This window comes from Cherax quadricarinatus, chromosome 30 (genome assembly GCF_038502225.1).
Source record: "Cherax quadricarinatus isolate ZL_2023a chromosome 30, ASM3850222v1, whole genome shotgun sequence".
NCBI classification, from domain to species: domain Eukaryota; kingdom Metazoa; phylum Arthropoda; class Malacostraca; order Decapoda; family Parastacidae; genus Cherax; species Cherax quadricarinatus.
The window spans coordinates 33,864,853-33,885,930 of NC_091321.1; the positions used below are offsets into that span (position 1 = coordinate 33,864,853).

A 21,078-nucleotide genomic window follows, 5' to 3' on the forward strand; every position below is an offset into this window, starting at 1 on the left:
TAACTGTGAAAGATTATTACAATAAAGTTACATGTTATACCTGTTTGAAATCAAGAAGCTTTAGGGAGTCCCAAAAGTCTAGAAAATATGGAGAACTTGCCCATCATTATATGTTTGTTCCCATAGGCTCAGAGACCCTTGGCTCATGGGGAAAGAGTGCATCTAATTTCCTTAAGGAGCTGGGAAAAAGACTAATCAGGGTAACTAGGGATCCCAGGGCAGCTAGTTTTCTGTTCCAGCGGCTCAGCGCGGCTGTTCAAAGGGGTAATGCATGCTGCATTTTGGGCACACGCCCCAGCTCTGAGGAGCTGGATGAGATTTTCGCCTTATAATCGGTGATACACACGTAACAACATGTATATATATATATATATATATATATATATATATATATATATATATATATATATGCCACCTTTATATCAACAATGTATCTCTTAAATCTTCTGTGCCATATTATGTAATAAAATATTCCTATTGGTAAAAAAAATAGTTTAAAAGATGGGGTGGTAGGGGAAGTGGAATATTCAAATGGCTTCAGGAAGAAATCCAAATATTCTACCTTGAAGCCTTTTTATCCACTTCTCCATATATATATATATATATATATATATATATATATATATATATATATATATATATATATATACTATATGCATATGCATAGGGTTATAAGTGGAATATGTACTATAATAGACTAAGGATGTTAAAAGTTTCTTATGCTTGTAAAACGATATTAGAAAGTGGCTCCAGGAGCCAAGACTTTAACAACGCTGACGCAAAATCAGTGAGTACATGCATTCCTACAATACATTACGTACAGGAAATGTGTTACAGAGATGGTCAGGAGAGGCAGGTAAGCAGGACAGTCTCCCCACCTTCCCTGATTGAGAGAGTCGGGTGCAGAGGCCGTCATTGTGTTGATAGTGTTCCACCAGGGACTTGAGGGAACTGAAGCAGATATCACTTGATATAAAACAGATCTCGTTGGCACAGTGAGTATCTTGATTCACTTTGTAATGCTTCACAGTACCGCAAAATAACACTGAAAATAATGTTTAGGAAAGTATATGATAATCGTAAGAATTATAATTTCAAATAATATTTAAAATATTAAATTTTTTAACTAAAATTCTGCCAGTGAATATTATTTGAGTGGACGTTACAGGTTTTAGAGCAACTGTGCTAATATCTCAGAGTTGATGTTGCTGCCATTATTTTACGTATTATTTTCGTTAGCACATGTCTGGTTCCTAAATAAGTAAGAAATCCCTCGGAGGGGGGTTCCTTGATGCTGGTGAGGGGCTTTTGATCAACGGGATTGGATCTTTGCTTCAGTTCTCTTAGTTGAGCCTGAATGCCTTCCATTCCCCTCCCCCAACCACAGGTATTTTATAAACCCTACCTTTTCAAGGGGTCTTCTTGTTGTGGCTGAAGCTCTTGGTCTAAGGAATTAGACACTTTGGTCTTCTTCCTCAGACCGAACCTAATTACCCCCCAATCCTCCCTTCCTTATCCCATCCTTCCTTTTCTCCCCCCTCCCAACCCTCCATTTCCCCATCCCATTTGTAGCCTCTGGGGTCCTCCCCTCTGGCATTATGGTTTCGAGCTGAGGGAAAGTGTGCCAGGGTTCATCCCGCTCCATGAGGTTCCTTGGGTGTGGTGTAGTTTGCCATGGAATCTGGATTATCTGGAGGAACCCTGCTCCCTTCCTGGATTTCCAAGAAGCGGGTGGGGTGTCCTGCAGGTGACGGGTGTATCTCCAGAGGTTGCCTGTTGGTTCTGGGAGGTGGCAGCCGAAGGAGGTATGCTTTGTGGCGGGTTTCCAACCGCCCTCTCTTTCGTCCACAGAGATGGCTTGGTAAATGTGAGGTTGCTATCCCAGAACGCTGCTTTACTGGCATGAAGGGTAGGATCTAGCACAGGTTCTATGCTGCCCCTGTACTGCTTGCAGTCTCAAGGCCCTCTCAGATGAGAGGGGGAACTTACGGCCCATCATAGAAGCTAAGACGTGTAGTTTTTAAAATAGGTTGGATAATTACATGGGTGAGTGTGAGTTGGACCTGACTAGCTTGTGCTACTAGGTCGGATGCCGTGCTCCTCCCTTAAGTGACGTGTCTCACCTGACTAGATCAAGGCATTGGCTTAAGCCAGTGGGAGAATTGAACCTGCCTCACATAGGCCAGTAAGCCTGTTGCAGTGTTCCTTCTTTCTTATGTTCTTATGTTCATGCCTTCTAGTGACTGTCCCTCCACTGTCCCTCTTTTTTTTCTTTCCTTCTTATTTTATTCTTTAAAATAATAAAAAAGAAGTACCACTATCATGGAGTCTTTGTTCTGTAATAACCCTCCTCCTCCTCCCAGGCCCCTTTCTGTTACCGCATCCTGTTCTGACCCGGCTTCATTACTGAACCATTTTCAAGACTTTTCCCATACCCCTGTACCTTCTGCTGGTGATGCTTCGTCACCTGCTCCAGGTGCTGAGGCTTTGCACATTTCTAGTGCCCCTGCCTCTTGCATGCCTTTAACTATGTATCTGGCTTCTCGAATACAGTACGATGGTTTTTGGATCACCCACCTACCTCAGGTCGGGCCGCCCGTGGTGCTACACCTAAACATTCCAGGCCATTTGCTGACGATGGTTCTTCGATGTCTGCTCATTCCACCCAAAAACGACCTGTGCGACACCCACTTCCTTTATGCACCATGTTTACAAGTACACAGTGGACTAAATTCTTTTCTCTAGACTCGACATCTCCAACTGATTATCTTTCTGACCATAGTATTGGTAAATCTCTTTTACTATACATTGGCCAAACCATATTCTTTCATGCTCTTCGAAGTGGTGTGTGCATTGTTCCAGTTCAGAATGAAGAACAAGCTCATCTTTCCCAACTTACTTCCATTGATAACATTCCAATCACAGTTCACAAGCATGCTACTCTGTTTTTGCAGTGGTACAGTTGTTTTACCGATTACCATTGTACAAAGTGATTTTCTATCTTGTGATGATATTTTGGAGCAATTAGCCCTTCAGGACCTTCCAATTCTCAAAGTGGATACACATGTCCTGCCTGCTCACGGGTGGAGGAACTTTCCTAGCAACATCGCCCACTTAACCTTTGACTGCCGTGAACTCCCGTCCTCCATTTACATCACGAGCCATCGCCTAGAGGCCTGTAAAGTGGTCCCTACTTCCCAACAGTGTCGAATTGCTGGCGCTTCAGACACTCTGCTAAATACTGCAGATTTGCACAGAGTGCCCGGTCTGTGGTGCCATGGATCATGCCGATACATCTTGCAGTCTTCCCCCCACTTGTCTCAATTGCAATGAACCTCATCCTTCTTTTTCCCGCCGATGTCAGGTCTGTCTTAATGAACAAGAAATCTGTTGTCTTAAGGAGAGTGAAGGCCTTATGCTATGACTGTCTCTCGGCTCCGCCTTCAGGGAAATCTTCCTCGTTTCCCTTATTCTCGAGTAGCTAGGAGACCTCTAACATTGGCAGTCCCCCCCACCTACCAGCTCACCCAATGTCTTGTCTTCTGGGGTCACCCCCGTCTCTAATTCTTTTGCAGTTTTACCCTCTGAAATTCTCACCTCCTTACCTATTCCTACCTCTTCTTCTTGCCTGCTAGTTTCTCAGTCTGCAAGGCCTTGCACACCTGCATCTTCTTCGCACCTGTCACCTGTGAAGTTGAACCTGTCTCATAAGCTCATGTCTGTTCGCATTCCTATGGTGCTTAAAATTCCCCAACAGTTTTCCTTCTCTTCCTCGGTGCCTAGTTCTCACCCCATTTCTAACTCTCACATGAAGGTGGAGGTTCACCCCCCCCCTTATGTAGTTCCCTTTTCTCCTGTTTCCCCCCAGACTTCTCCCCCAATTACCTTCCAGCCTCCTTCCTCTCCTGTTCCACCACAGGACTCTTCTGTCCCTACCTGCGCATCTCTCCAGGTTCATACTCCCCTTCCCTCTCAGACTTCTTTTGTTCCCTCCATAGTCTCCCCGATCTCTATTTGCTCTACCTCACCTGTCTCTGAAATCATGGTATCCACATCTTCCTTATCTGCTGAGACACTCGATGCTATCTCCGACTATATTGCGGAAACGAAACCTTTGATGGACATCAGTGTACATCCTTCTACCCCTTCTTATTTTTCACGACCCTTGCAGCAATCTTTTCCTTCACAGCATTCTGATTCCTCCTTGTTTACACGCTTTCCGTTGCCTCCACACATTGACTTCATTGACCCTTACAGCCCATAGATTTTATCGCTTCTTATTGTTGGCATACCAGTCTTTGTGAATAATGACTTACTTACAATAGAATATTCGTGGCCTCAGAGGTAATTGGAGAGAGCTCCAGATGTTGCTCTCTCAGTTTTCACCAGTATATGTTGGGTTACAAGAGCCCAAAATTCATTCAGCTGTTATTCGTCCCATTTCGGGCTATGTGCTGTTGCATTCTTCTGATCCCTTTCCTGATGGATCATTTAATGAGAGCGCTCTTCTTATGTGCGTTGGTATGCCGTATCAACGGGTATTTGTTCGTTCTCTGCTGCATTATACTGCAGCCCGCATTTATTTGCACAGATGGTATACAGTTTGCTCTCTATCTCTCTCCCCTTCCCATGCATTCTTCTCTGCCGCTGCCCGTCTTGTTGTTAGGTGACTTTTACACTCGCTATCATCTTTGGGGAGAGTCCCACTGTGACTCTCATGGTGATCAGTTAGACTCTTCTCACTTCTCGTCCACTTCATGTTTTAAATACAGGTGCTCCCACCCATTTTGACTCTTGCACTCAGTCTCTCTTTTTTTATTTGATCTTTCTATCTGCTCCTCGTCCATCGCACTTGCTTATGCTTGGTTTGTTCTCACGGATTTGCACGACAGTAATCACTTTCCTATTCTTTATACTTCTACTACATATTCCCACCCGTTTCATAGCCCCCGTTGGCAATCTGGACGGGCAATTTGGGACTTATACTCTCATCTTACCACTTTTTGTAGGACCCTTCTTCGTCCTCTATTGATGAGCTGGTGCACCAGTTTTCGACCTTAGGTTTGATTGTAGCATCACATTCTATTCAGATCCTCTTTTGGATTTTAAACGGGGAAGGGCAGTCGCTCATCGCATCATACGCGACGCTAAACGCACTTGTTGTCAAGACTGTGTCTACCATTACCTCGACTTTCCCTATATGTGCGGTTTGGAAGAAGGTACTGAAGTTGTGTGGCAAGTATGCTCCTGACCCAGCTCCCATTTTGTGGGTTGCTGGTGTTAGTGTTGCAGAACCTCTTGAAGTTGCCACAAAAATCGGGTACCATCTTGTCCGTGTCTCCCAAGGTTTTCACCTCTGTCCCTCATTTCTCACGTCTAAGTCTACCAAGGAGCAATTGCCCTTGGATTTCTTTTCTAATGGAATGGAGCTGTAAAACGTACCTTTCACTCTCCTAGAACTAGAGTCCATTCTTTCTGCTTGCCAGTCATCGGGAGCTGGCCCTGATAATATTCATATCAGTATATTCATATCAGAGGGGTTCTCCCTCAACAATAGAAATCTGCCATTGTACTACCGTTTTGTAAAGCAGGCACCTTGGGGCTTGATACCTCTCACTATCGCCTCATTGCTCTGACCAGTGTAGTCTGTAAGGTGACGGAACGATTGGTGAATAGACTTCTGATATGGTATTTGGAGACGCACAAGTCTTTCTATTCTCCAATATGGCTTTTGCAAGGGCTGCTCTGCTTTGGACCCCTTGCTCCACTTAGATACGTATGTGTGAAATGCCTTTGCTAACAAACTCTCCGTCCTAGCAGTCTTTTTTGATGGAAATATAAACACTTAAGCAGTATCTGTTTGTGACTTGATAAAGCCCACTGCATGGCCGAAACTTTGTCAATAAAGGATCACATTGTGTCGGTATTTTATACCATTCATTTCCAGTCTTTTTGATCTTGAGAAGGCATATGACACCACTTGGAGGTATAACAAATTAGCCTAAGCCCACTCCTCAGGCCTCCGTGGTAATCTACCAACTTTCCTTGTTGCTTTCTTATCTAACAAAAATTTTCGTATCCGTGTTGGAGCCTCGGTTTCCTTAGATTTTGTTCAGGCCGAGGGAGTCCCACAAGATTGTATCCTTAGCACTACCCTTTTTCTCTTGGCTATAAATGACCTACCTTCAGTTCTTCCATCGCATACTTGGTTGTCACTTTATGAGGATGACTTCGCTATAGCTTAGGCAGGCACTGACTCGCCTGGTAGCGGCCTCCCATCAGGATGCAATTGATCGAGTTTCCCATTGGGCCACTTCTCATGGATTTAAATTCTCTAGTGCGAAAACCCATTTCATTACCTTCACCAGACGTCCTCTTGTCCCAGATATTCCATTGTATTTACACGGCTTACATATTACAGAATGTGATACGGTCAAGTTTCTTGGCCTTCTCGTCGATCGCTGGTTGACATAAAAACCTCACGTTTCCTCTTTAAGGGCAGCTTGCCATGGTCGACTGAATCTCCTTAAAATTCTTGCGCATCGTTCATGCGGAGCAGATCGCCGGACTCTCCTCTATTTGCATTCCACCCTGAATTATGGCGACCAAGTCTATTCTGCAAAGTCTATTCTGCAGCTTCTCTTACAACTCTTTCTAAGTTAGATCCCTTTCATCATAGGGTCTACGTTTATGCCTTGGTACCTTTCGTTCATCCCCTGTTGAAAGCCTCTATGCTGAGGCGAAAGTTCCTTAGCTGATCGTCATGATGCTAATTGCCTTCGTTACTTTGTCTGCTCTCATGACCTTCGTGTTCCTTCTACATAAAGGTAAGTCTCAGACGTTAGTAGAAGCCCATTATTTGTTCAACGCTTCTGCTTTCTCTTCATCTTCACTCCGGTCTTCTCTCCGGTTGCCTCCCTTGTATGTTCATTTAGCGTCAGCCTTGTCCCTTCCTCCTTGGTAGGTTCCGATGGTTTGTCTGTTCTTCCCTACTGCCGTGTGCCAAAGCTCTCCTACCTACGACTGCTTCTCCCTCTTTTTTGCTTGATAATTTCCGGTCGCATGCTCATGCTGTCGCTGTTTATACAGATGGTTCTAAATCTTCTGAGGGTGTTGGGTTCGTGGCGGTGTTCCCTGACAATGTTGCCCCAGGTCATTTGTTAGACTTGGCTAGTATCTTTAATGCCGAGTTGTATGCCATCCTCATAATGCTTCTCTGTATTACACATATGTCTCCTTCGACGCTTGTGATCATTTCGTATTCCCTCAGTGCTTCACAAGCCATTAAGCAATTTGATGCCCCTTATCCATTAGTCCTTCGAATTCAACTACCGTTGTGCCATGTGGCTAGCAAAAACAAAGACGTCGTTTTCTGTTGGGTCCCTGGACATGTTGATGTGCAGAGCAATGAACAGGCGGATGCTACTTCGCGGTCAGCAGTACATGATCTTCCGGTTTCCTGCTGAGGTATTCCCTTCAGAGATTATTTTACAGTCATCTCTGCCCATCTTTGCGACCCTTGGCAACAACGGTGGCTGGACATGCACCATAACAAATCGCACTCTATTAAACCGCTTTTAGGCTTGTCGCTATCTTCTTACCTCCGTTGCCGTACTCAGGAGACTGTGCTCTCCCGTCTCCGGATTACTCGCCTTACCCACGGGTATCTCATGGAACATCCTATTCCTTTCTGTGAGGCTTGTCGGGTCTCTATTTCGATTCTTCACTTTCTTGTGGATTGTCCAGTTTACCAACGAGCTCGCAGGATTTACCTCCAACGATGCTGCTGCCCTGCCACTCTTACCTTATCTTCCCTTCTTGCAGATGGTCCTGCCTTTGACTTAGTCACTTTTTGACAGCAACTGCTTTACTGTATGAACTTTGACACAGCACTTAGTGTTCCTTCCAGCCTTTTTTCCCCCTCACCTCTGATCTCTCCACTTAGCTGTTCATAGACCCGACACTATTTTCTGCCCCACAGCGCCATATGACCTTGTCGGTTTAGCCCTCCCTATAATAATAATAAGTAGACATCACTCCAAGAATTACTCGTATATGCAACATCTGGGTGTCTTTATTTGAAGACGTTTCTCTTTAACAACTCAATACCGAGATGATTTTCGACTACAGTAGAAAACGAAGCAATCAATCCCTGAGTCTAAGACAAATTTGATTGCAGTTATCTGGGTAATTCCATGATATATTGAAACTAAGTGATTTGTGATCACTTTCCCCAAGCTCATCATTAACCTCAAGATTATTAATTAGTGAATCTTTGTTGGCAAGAACCAAGTCAAGCAGATTGTTTCCTCTAGTTGGTTCTGTCACGAACTGTTTTAAAAAGCAATCCTGAACCGTATCAAGAAAGTCACTAGACTCAAGATTTCCTGTCATATTGTTCCAATCAATTTGTCTAAAGTTAAATTCTCCCATTATCACAACATTTTCATATCTAGATGCGTTATGAATTTCGTCCCATAACAGCTTACTGCACTCCCTATCAAGGTTTGAGGGCCTATAAATCACACCCAAAATTAATTTGTCACGTCCCTCGAGAAACTGTAGCCAAATAGATTCAGTGTTCGATGTTTCTAATCTTATATCATGTCTAAGACAACAATTTAAATTTTCTCTGACATACATCGCCACACCACCACCCTTCCTGTTGATCCTATCAGTGTGGAATGGTTTATAACCCTGTATGTTGCATTCAGAAGGCATTTCTCTATCTTTCAGGTTGAACCAGGTCTCTGTTATACCAATAATATCTATATTACCTACACTTGCAAGTAATTTTAGCTCATCTATCTTATTTCTTAGACTCCTACTATTTGTATAGTAAACCTTAAGGGAGCTAGTCACTCGTTGCCCTCTACTATCTCTCTTTGTTTGTTGATCAATTGATTTGCCATTACTAGCAACTTTATTTTGAATATTGTCTTTTAAACATATCCCTGAGGTATCTCTGTAATAACTGCTGTTTTTATCCCTAATGCTGCAGCCTGATTGTTTCCCACAAACACCCATACCTCTATAATCTCTCAGTAGATGAATATCATCTCTGTACTAAACTGATAAAGCCACTGGTTGGCGAAAAGTCTTCAAATAAAGAGACCAGTGGCTGCACATATATCAGATTCCTCATCATGTCAATACTGGATTAAATTATAGTAATAACAGCAACACCATGGAATCTAGATACAGAGTATTTCTTCACCCTACCTCCTAACATCTGGCCCAACTCTTGGACATGACATACTCCCAATGGTGGGTCCCGCCCACCTGACTCCAGTATAAGAGAGTCCATTCCTGATAGTGGTGACACTCGCCCGAGAGTGATGACACTCGCCTGAGAGTGGTGACACTCGCCTGAGAGTGGTGACACTCACCTGAGAGTGATGACACTCGCCTGAGAGTGATGACACTCGCCTGAGAGTGATGACACTCACCCGAGAGTGATGACACTCACCCGAGAGTGATGACACTCACCCGAGAGTGGTGACACTCACCCGAGAGTGGTGACACTCACCCGAGAGTGGTGACACTCACCCGAGAGTGGTGACACTCACCCGAGAGTGATGGCACTCACCCGAGAGTGATGGCATTCACCCGAGTGTGACGAGACTCGCCCGAGTGTGACGAGACTCACCCGAGTGTGACGAGACTCACCCGAGTGTGACGAGACTCACCCGAGTGTGACGAGACTCACCCGAGTGTGACGACTCACCCGAGTGTGACGACACTCACCCGAGTGTGACGACATTCACCCAAGAGTGATAAGGCTCACCCGCGAGGGATGGCACTCACCCGCGAGGGATGACACTCACCCGCGAGGGATAACACTCACCTGAGAGGGATAACACTCACCTGAGAGGGATAACACTCACCTGAGAGGGATAACACTCACCTGAGAGGGAGTATCCAGTTGTGGACTCAGAGTTGCGTACCAGGAAACTTCCGTTAGAGTTGAAAGTGTTCATCAGATATGCATGTGCCTCCTGCCTCGTCATGTTACCAAAGTACCACCTGTGAATGTTACCAGCTACAGTTAAACCTCCTGTGGATGTCACCAGCTACAGTTAAACCACCTGTGGATGTCACCAGCTACAGTTAAACCATCTGTGGGTGTCACCAGTTAAGTTTACCATACCTTCAGTTTCCTCTCCAACACTGTGTTCTGGGGGGTTTGTGGGAGTTGGGGAATGGGGGACCTGGCAGGGTGCTGTGGGATTCTACTATGGCAGGGACTATGAGTGTGGTGATGTTTTCAATCTCTTGTTTTTCTTTCTACTGTCTTTCATTGTGTCTCCTCCCTTCGTTCCCCTGAAGCCCATGAATAAAGACTAACCTTTCCTTCCCCTCCCATTTTCTCTCTCTGTGTCTCTGGGTCCCATTTGTATGTAGCCAATTGTCCCCTTTATTTTTTTCCTTGTAACTCTCGGTGGCTTGGTCGTGCCTCTGCATGGGACCTGTCATCTTCTCTATCTGCAACCCCCCCTCACTGTTATCACTGCTCCCAACAGCTCTCCCCCTTCACTCCTCAACCTTGTTTGGAGGACTGATAGGGCCTTAGCATAAGTCTTGTCTCCTTCCTCTATACTGGGTAGCTTCTATAATAAGGGTGTATCTACTTCAATCGCCACGTCTCCTCTGGGTACTGGCACTGTAACTCGCCTCAGCATATTTACCTCATCCTCTAGGGTTCGTGACTCCCATTTCCTCTTCTCTGCCTCCATCATCTCCATTTTCACAGAAAACTCATCTAGTTTGCTTTTCCACTCTTGTTCCATTCTTTTACATTGCTCTTCCATCCATTCTTCTTTTCCAGGCCCATCTTCCTCTGATCCTCTGAGTCTTCGACTACCCCTCTGGGCCCCCCCCCATTATTTTATATTTTTGATGGGTTAGGTTTTATAGTGTGTGTGTGTATGCTGTGTGGGTGTATGCTGTGTGGGTGTAGAGTGTGTGTGCAGTGAGTGCTGTGTGCAGAGTGTGTGTGTTTTTTTTATGTTGTGTGTATGTGTTTTGTATGTTGCATGTGTGTGTTGTATGTGTACTCACCTAGTTGTGGTTGTAGGGGTCGAGTCACAGCTCCTGGCCGTCCTCTTCACTGGTCACTGCTAGGTCACTCTTCTTGCTCAATGAACTTTATCATACTTCTTCTTAAAGCTATGTATGAGTCCTGCCTCCACTACATCGCTTCCCAGATTATTCCACTTCCTGACAACTCTGTGACTAAAGAAATACTTCCTAACATCCCTGTGATTCATTTGAGTCTTTAACTTCCAATTGTTACCCCTTGTTGCTGTGTCCCATCTCTGGAATATCCTGTCTCTGTCCATCTTGTCAGTTCCTTTTAGTATTTTATATGTTATCATATCCCCCCTATCTCTCATATCCTTCAATGTCATTAGGTCGATTTCCTTTAACCTCTCCTCATAGAACATGCCCTCTAGCTCTGGGACTAGTCTTGTTGCAAATCTTTGCACTTTAATTTCCTTACATGCCTGGATAGGTGTGGGTTCCGAACTGTTGCTGCATACTCCAATATAGGCCCGACATACACGGTGTACAGGGTCCTGAACGATTCCTTATTGAGATGTTGGAATGCTATTCTTAGGTTTGTAAGGCACCCATATGCTGTAGCAGTTATTTGATTGATGTGCACCTTAGGAGATATGCTCGGTGTTATACTCACCCCAAAATCCTTTTCCTTTAGTGAGGTTTGTAGTCTCTGGCCCCCTAGACTGTATTCTGTTTACGGTCTTCTTTGCCCTTCCCCAGACGCCAGTTTCCGGACCAGGCCTGCAGCCTGTCCGTATGTGTGTATGTTTGGGAGAGAGGTAGGGAGAGAGAGATGGAGGAAGAGGGAGAGAGAGAGGAAGAGAGAGAGAAAAGAGGAGAGAGAGGGGAGAAAGAGAAGCAAAATCAGTGATATTTAAGAGTGTTTTGGTGAACAATGTGGTGAGACTGAGGGGACAGCAGGGGGCCTAGGAGTGACGTCACACTGCCTTCACAGTGAGCATCTAATATTATATCTCTTTGGTGATATGTACTAGCATCTGGGTGCTTTATAACAACGTGACTTGTACAATGTAGCATAGTGATTTGTGTAACATCTTCCTGTGGTGAAAACGTGGACAGTATAAACAGTTGATTATTAAGTGATAGTGAGAAGGCAACTTGCCAGCCCACAGCCTATCCTCACCTTCCATCCCATTGTAAACACCCCTACGATACCACCACCCTCTCTCTCCCTTGTACTTCGTTGTAAACTTACAACACTTAATCTGTGATGACTTCACATCGCAAAATAGCAAGAATATCTTCGCTATCTGGCTATTGTCCCAGTAGATACTGCAGTGTTTGTGAGTATCCTACAAGGGGCAAAATACTTCATTAATGTAAGGAGCCTACTTGTTCCAACTACTGCCACTCAGATTGCATTCCAGAAGAATTTTGTTGCAGCCAGATAGAAAATCTCAGAAAATTGAAGGATATCCATAATCCTGTGGTATATGTGGAAACAAGCCTGGAGCTACAAGAGGAAGGTTCAAAAGTACCTCAGGGACTCGTCTCCAAAGATCAAGACTGCCCTCATGTGTTGTGTTGTAAAGTCGCAGCTAAGATAATCCATCACAGGGAAGCACTTCATGAGCTCCTCAAATCATTAGATAACCTACAAGCTATTGTAGAAGGCCAGTGCAAGCCTACATCAAGTGACACAAGCTGCTCAGTTGATGGTGACACTATTGACAAAGACTGGAAGTCCCCCACTGAGTTCAACTCAGAGGTAAATAATTGGTTGAATTCTGTCATCGCTAAGGCTCCACAGTTAGACAGAGCTCAAAACACTACATTTGGGAATTCTAACACAATTCCTCTGACCACCACAGAGGGAACAGATCCTCTTCCCAGCAACGAGGCAAGCCTTGGATCTGTTAATTCTCCTACACCTGACATCACTGCTTCAGCACCTGCCAGTACACTAGACAATGCACATACCATCTCTGATCCTACACCTGTCAGCAACCTACTGACACTACTCGAACATATAGCAGCAGTACTTCATCAGCAAGTACTGATTCAGGATTTTCTCCACCAGAGATTGGTGTAGTAAATAATCAGGAGACTATCACTGCACCTGACCACCTACTGTGCCAAAATACGAACAGCAGGGACACATCTGTCAGAACTGTACAGAGGCGTGGAAGAGAACGTGAAGGAGGAAGACGTCAACAGCCGTCTCACCTTCCACCAACACAGTCCCAAAGGCAGAACCTGCGGACAAATTTGCGAAACACAGGAGGTACAACAGATAGGATTCCACCCAGGCACCTAGGCAGTGCTCTCACTGTCACCAGAGGGGGCACACCACTAACAACCGCCTGCGAGATATCGAGTGCAATTACTGTCACAAGAAAAGACATCAGGAGGACCAGTATCGGAAGAAAAAGGAACTTGACAGACGGGACCACCTGTTTCGAGACCTGTTCTCAGAACAAACCAGCAGGATCTCTGAATTGGTGAACACACACGTTACCCGCTCAGCTACTCCTATCTCAGCACAGCAGGTGGTATTGTGCCTTATACAAGACCACAGACCTACATCCCAGCAGCTGCCTCGGTGCCCTACCTCTCTCAAGGGCAGGCACCTTCAATGCCTTACACACCTACTCATCTTGATATGATGTTCTTCAAGCTATGCATAAACACTAGTACCTCTCTACTACTTCGTGCAATGTACAGACCTCGGTGGCAACATGCAGGCCCATCAACTTCCTAATGGAAAATGTGGACTCCTTTCTGTTCCAACACAACTGTCAACATACTATAATTGTTGGTGATCTCAACCAACACCTCATACAGAGGGTCTTTCATGACTTTCTTGTGGTGTTTGACATGAGAAAGTTTGTTGATTTCCCTACTCCCATCTCTGGCTCCTCCCTTGACCCAGTAGTGAGTGATCTGGCAGAAGGTATAGTCACTTGTCACCCTTGTCAACCCATTGGTTATATTGGATCGTCTGACCACAAGGCTGTTTTTACGACACTTAAGATCCCAACAGAACGAGGCGAGGAGTCCACACGCACAACCTGGCTATGGGAAAGAGGTAATTGGCCAGCCCTTTGCTCTGAGCTCGTCACCACCGACTGGAATGAACAAGAACACATCCCTCACCGGCAATATGTGACGAAGCCTACAGATCAACCTTGGTTTGGCTTTCGTTGTAGAGAGGCTGCTACTGCTAAGTACAAGGCATGGTGAAGGTATAAGAAACATCCTACCACCTATATCAGCAAATTGCACAGGCAAGCCTGTAGGCATATGGGTGAAGTTCAAAAGTGGGCCATCGCTAAATGGGAGGTGGACACAAAAAGAAAGCTAGCATCAGATAGAGTAGGCTCCAAAACCTGGTGGTCCCTGGTCAGAGACAGACAAGGTAATCTGCCTGATGAACTCATTCCACCTCTAAATCGACAGAATGGGACCACCTCTGCTAGTAGTCAAGAGAAAGCGGACCTTTTTGCCGAACATTTTGCTACCAAAATGCAAGTTCCTGATCCTGCAAGAGACTCTCCTTGGCTAGCTGCAAGAACTGTGTCAAAACTGTCAGTGGTGAGAATTAGGCAGGAGGAGGTGCATTTCCTTCTCAAATCGCTTGACCAAGAAAAGGCTGTGGGCCCAAACAATTTGAGCCCAAGATTGGTGAGAAGATGTGCAGACCAGCTAGCAGCACTTCTAACTCGCATCTTTCAGCACTGCCTAGTACAGTGTAAATGGCCTTCTCTGTGGAAAGTGTTAAATGTAGTCCTTGCTCACAAAAAGAAGAGCAGAGCAGAAATCAGCAACTACAGACCAGTGTCACTCCTGTCAATCACTGGCAAGCTCCTTGAGACAATAATCTCAAGACAAATGACAAAGTTTTTCCACTACCACTCACTACTTTGTGACCGTCAATATGGCTTCAGGAAAGGTTACTCTGCTGCTGATCTGTTGTTAAACCTCTCCACTAAATGGTACCAGTCACTGGATGAATCCAAAGCCAGCTGTGTGGTAGTACTGGGCATTGCTGGTGCTTTCGACCGGATATGGCACCAGGGCCTCTTGGCAAAACTCCAAGCATTTGGAATTACAGGCTCTATGCTATGTCTCCTCAGTGATTACCTACATAGTAGATCTGTAAGGGTAGTTCTTAATGGAACAGAATCAGCAAGACATCCTATTGGGGCAAGTGTCCCAGAGTAAGCGTGCTGGGACCATTATTATGGAATGTCTACTTCAATGACCTTCATCTCATCCCAGAATCCCATGCATATGCAGACAACTGTACACTGACATTCACTTATCCAAGAGAAGAAATGCCAGCTGCTCTAAGCTACATCAATCACCAGCTAAGAGCTATATCAGCTTGGGGAACTGATGGCAAGTAGCATTTGCACCTGAGAAAACACAAATGATGATTGTCTCTAGGCACCATGATGGTAATGCCGGTGCAGTAGTATGAATGGGAAGGTGTTAGTACCTGGGGGAAGAAGTTGATATCCTTGGGGTGAAATTTGACTCCAGACTGACCATGAAGAACCACGATGTAAATCTTGCTAATAAGGCAGCCAGGAAGCTTACAGCACTTCGACGTAGCTCGCATCTACTTGACAGCAGGGGTTGCAAGATTCTGTATGAGGTACAAGTATGCTCACACCTTGAGTATGCTCCACTTTCTTGGTTTGTCTGCCCCCCCCCCTCTCATCTGCGACTGCTTGACAGAGTAGGAACCGAGCATGACGTCTCATCTCTCGCCTGGCTGTAACATTTTAGACTGGAACATTTATTACAGCATTTTTGACGAACATTTATGACTGGAGCGTTTATGACTGGAGCGTTTATGACTGGAGCATTTATGACTGGAACATTTATGACTGGAACATTTATGACTGGAGCATTTATGACTGGAGCATTTATGACTGGAGCATTTATGACTGGAACATTTATGACTGGAGCATTTGTGACTGGAGCATTTATGACTGGAGCATTTATGACTGGAGCATTTATGACGAACATTTATGACCGAAGCATTTGTGACTGGAGCATTTATGACTGGAGCATTTATGACTGGAACATTTATGACTGGAACATTTTTTACTGGAACATTTATGACTGGAACATTTATGACTGGAACATTTTTACTGGAGCATTTATGACTGGAACATTTATGACTGGAACATTTATGACTAGAACATTTATGACCGGAACATTTATGACTGGAACATTTATGACTGGAACATTTATGACTACAACATTTATGACGAACATTTATGACTACAACATTTATAACTGGAACATTTATGACTGCAACATTTATGACTGGAACATTTATGACTGCAACATTTATGACTGGAACATTTATGACTGCAACATTTATGACTGCAACATTTATGACTGCAACATTTATGACTGGAACATTTATGACTGGAACATTTATGACTGCAACATTTATGACTGCAACATTTATGACTGCAACATTTATGACTGCAACATTTATGACTGCAACATTTATGACTGGAACATTTATGACTGCAACATTTATGACTGGAACATTTATGACTGGAACATTTATGACTGGAGCATTTATGACTGCAACATTTATGACTGCAACATTTATGACTGCAACATTTATGACTGGAGCATTTATGACTGCAACATTTATGACTGGAACATTTATGACTGGAACATTTATGACTGGAACATTTATGACTGCAACATTTATGACTGCAACATTTATGACTGCAACATTTATGACTGCAACATTTATGACTGCAACATTTATGACTGCAACATTTATGACTGGAACATTTATGACTGCAACATTTATGACTGGAACATTTATGACTGCAACATTTATGACTGGAGCATTTATGACTGCAACATTTATGACTGGAACATTTATGACTGGAACATTTATGACTGGAACATTTATGACTGCAACATTTATGACTGCAACATTTATGACTGCAACATTTATGACTGGAGCATTTATGACTGCAACATTTATGACTGGAGCATTTATGACGAACATTTATGACTGCAACATTTATGACTGGAACATTTATGACTGCAACATTTATGACTGGAACATTTATGACTGCAACATTTATGACTGCAACATTTATGACTGGAACATTTATGACTGGAACATTTATGACTGCAACATTTATGACTGGAGCATTTATGACTGCAACATTTATGACTGGAGCATTTATGACTGCAACATTTATGACTGCAACATTTATGACTGCAACATTTATGACTGCAACATTTATGACTGCAACATTTATGACTGCAACATTTATGACTGCAACATTTATGACTGCAACATTTATGACTGCAACATTTATGACTGGAGCATTTATGACTGGAGCATTTATGACTGGAACATTTATGACTGGAGCATTTATGACTGCAACATTTATGACTGCAACATTTATGACTGCAACATTTATGACTGGAACATTTATGACTGGAGCATTTTTGACTGCAACATTTATGACTGCAACATTTATGACTGCAACATTTATGACTGCAACATTTATGACTGGAACATTTATGACTGGAGCATTTATGACTGCAACATTTATGACTGCAACATTTATGACTGCAACATTTATGACTGCAACATTTATGACTGCAACATTTATGACTGCAACATTTATGACTGCAACATTTATGACTGCAACATTTATGACTGGAGCATTTATGACTGCAACATTTATGATTGCAACATTTATGACTGCAACATTTATGACTGGAGCATTTATGACTGGAACATTTATGACTGCAACATTTATGACTGGAACATTTATGACTGGAACATTTATGACTGGAACATTTATGACTGGAACATTTATGACTGGAACATTTATGACTGCAACATTTATGACTGCAACATTTATGACTGGAACATTTATGACTGGAACATTTATGACTGGAACATTTATGACTGGAACATTTATGACTGGAACATTTATGACTGGAACATTTATGACTGGAACATTTATGACTGGAACATTTATGACTGGAGCATTTATGACTGGAACATTTATGACTGGAACATTTATGACTGGAACATTTATGACTGGAACATTTATGACTGGAACATTTATGACTGGAACATTTATGACTGCAACATTTATGACTGCAACATTTATGACTGCAACATTCTACAAGAGCTTGAAGCACTGTCATTATTTTGAAAAAAATATGTGAACAAGGAGATGATAACTGGGGTAACATGAAAGGTAAAGATAATGGTGTGGAGAAGAAAATAATAGAAATAAGTCTGATGACTTTTTTTTTGGTCCTTGCAATGCGCATTTTTTGAGTTTGGTTGTCATTGATGTTGACTGTCATTGTTGTTGTTATTGATGCTGTTTCTTAGGTCTGCTAAAACGTGTTTCTGCTCGTTTTTTTTTTCGTGTTTAACATAACCTTCGGGAAACTTTGACTCGCCTTGCAAATTCTCTGGCTGGATAACCAGTTAATCAGGCAACATGGAAACGTTGAAGTAATTCCTCACAACCTCTTGGTATGACCCTGGAAACATAAAATCCTTATTGAAATTACTGATAATACCGCTCATGCTGGGTCATCCGGCATCAGGGTACGTCCAGATGCTGAGACTTCATTGTCGCCTTTATAAATACAAATTTGTGACTTTATTCGTTTTGGAGATATGTCTCACTAGTAAGATCCTTCACGAAAAGAACCTCGATAAATATTCTATTATTCAAAAACTTCGGTAAGGTAAAGGAAAAGAATCTTGAGGAATTCGGAAGTGATGAGTTAGGAAGAAAACTGGTAGATTCTCTCGAGGTTAATGAGGAAATTAAACTTCCCGGCGGAATTTGAACCCTGGCCAGTTCACATTCAGCAAAAGAAAGAGAAGCCTTGGTTTAAGGGACGAGACACGCTGATTAACAACTCAAAACAAAGGTTTAAAGGAACTCTCTATTTATCAGTCTTTGATGCTGTTAATCACTTGGATGACCAAGCTTGAGTCAGTATTTAGTTTGCTATATAATATTTACAGCATACAAGAAAAAATCGATGAAGAAATTTTATTCAAATTGGAGTCGATAATGATTTCTGAAAATTCGATAGACACAGCATTGATCTGTGAAGAGAATATCAGATTTTCTTCAAGGAAGCAATCCCGAAGAAGTACGAGAGTTTAACAGTAAAAATAAACTCGTAAGTAATTTACCAGTCATTCTTACAGCTCTATGCAGTGTTTTAACGTAGCCAGATCTCAGGAACATTGGTTGGACAGACAGACGAACAAACCGAATTACTCAGCCGCTCTTATAAAAAAACATTAAAAAGAAAACATGGTCAAAATGTTTCACAGAAAAAATCTCAGCCTAAATCTGCGCTTCTGGGTATGAAGGTTTGGACGCTGGTAGCATGTTGCACCTCGGTAGTCAGATTGTACGACGCAGCTACTGCGCACGCACGCACGCATACACAAACACAGATGCTTTACACATCGAGATGGTCTTGTAACACATGTTACATAGAACAAAACTGAAGAGAATGAATCTAAACACAACCCCCACATAGAAGAGAGAGGCTTAAACGACGTTTCGGTCTGACTCGGACCATTTGCAAAGTTACACTAACAGGAAGGAGAGAAGGAACAAGTATATATGGGCCAGCTGGGATGGATCTAGTATGGTGAAACCGAGAACTTGTAACTACGTTTCCCCGACCTTCTGTACCACGTATATATACCACTTGTCCTGCCTAATGTGTATTAGAAGTGAAGAAACGGTTCGTAAGTAAATACAATAATCATACACTACTTCAGTTATTTCACTTAATCCTTTCCCTCTTACTTAGTCCCCATATCTTATCCTCTGCTCTCTTCCCTTTCTTTCTTCCCTCTTCTTTTTTTCATGCATCTCTTAATCCCCTTTTTTTCTTTACTTGAGCTGTTGTTAAAGAAGGAAGGAAGCTAGGCTGATACGAGTATTCTTAACAAATCACATGTATTTTTTCAGTCTTTGATCAGTTAGACAAGATTAAAAAACAGTCTTGCGCAGCTCTCATCATTTCAGACTGACTTCAAGGACACACGATACTATGGAACATCACTTTACAGAGACTGGAAACCTGACACGATACTATGGAACATCACTTTACAGAGACTGGAAACCTGACACGATACTATGGAACATCACTTTACAGAGACTGGAAACCTGACACGATACTATGGAACATCACGTTACAGAGACTGGAAACCTGACACGATACTATGGAACATCACTTTACAGAGACTGGAAACCTGACACGATACTATGGAACATCACGTTACAGAGACTGGAAACCTGACACGATACTATGGAACATCACGTTAGAGACTGGAAACCTGACACGATACTATGGAACATCACGTTACAGAGACTGGAAACCTGACACGATACTATGGAACATCACGTTACAGAGACTGGAAACCTGACGAGAAATACGTTAAGTTTAGTTTTATCCTTAATGTTAAGAGTGGAATTATGAACTTAACTGGGATGATACTCTCTTATTCCCAGACATCCACAGGGGTTAGTTTTGTTAATATGCCTAAACTACTTGGACGAATAGATAATGTCCTTTTGTACTTCGATTTTCGCAAAAGATTTAAAATTAATGCGGGTAACAAAAACTCTGAAAAACTTGGAAAGATCATTTAACGTCTTGGAAAAAAAAATATAGAGAAGGTCAAGTTAAAGAATACGTTAATTCGTCTTCATCAAGTGTTAAGTTCTGAAAATAGGGAAGAGGAATGGTAGAGAGTAATTATCATTCCACCAGATACCCTGCTTGTCAGGTGTTGAGACAATGGCTGTTTATACTCAATTAAGTTTGCCAAGGAAGACTCAAAGAGATCAAGAGTAAGATAGAGGCTGCAGATAGAGGCTGTATATAATGAATGACAGACCTCTCACAGATTATGCAGCGCCTGCCCGGAGCCCACACTTGACCAAGCATGTGAAGAAACTAAAGAAAATTCAGAGAGCTGAGTTATGA

General features: G+C 43.0%; 1 protein-coding gene across 4 annotated transcripts in view; it reads right to left on the bottom strand.

Annotated features, from left to right (window-relative positions):
* The window catches only part of LOC128692565 (tyrosine-protein kinase Src42A), an 87,744-nt gene that overhangs the window by 21,871 nt on the left and 44,795 nt on the right, over positions 1-21,078 (bottom strand). For 3 of the 4 annotated variants that reach the window (XM_070090085.1, XM_070090083.1, XM_070090084.1), the window contains 2 exons: positions 9,908-10,026; positions 822-1,045 (listed from right to left, as the gene is read on the bottom strand). In XM_070090085.1, coding sequence (XP_069946186.1) covers positions 822-1,045; positions 9,908-10,026 — 343 coding nt within the window. The remainder of the gene's footprint in view (positions 1-821; positions 1,046-9,907; positions 10,027-21,078) is intronic. The other variant, XM_070090086.1, reaches the window with a different exon arrangement.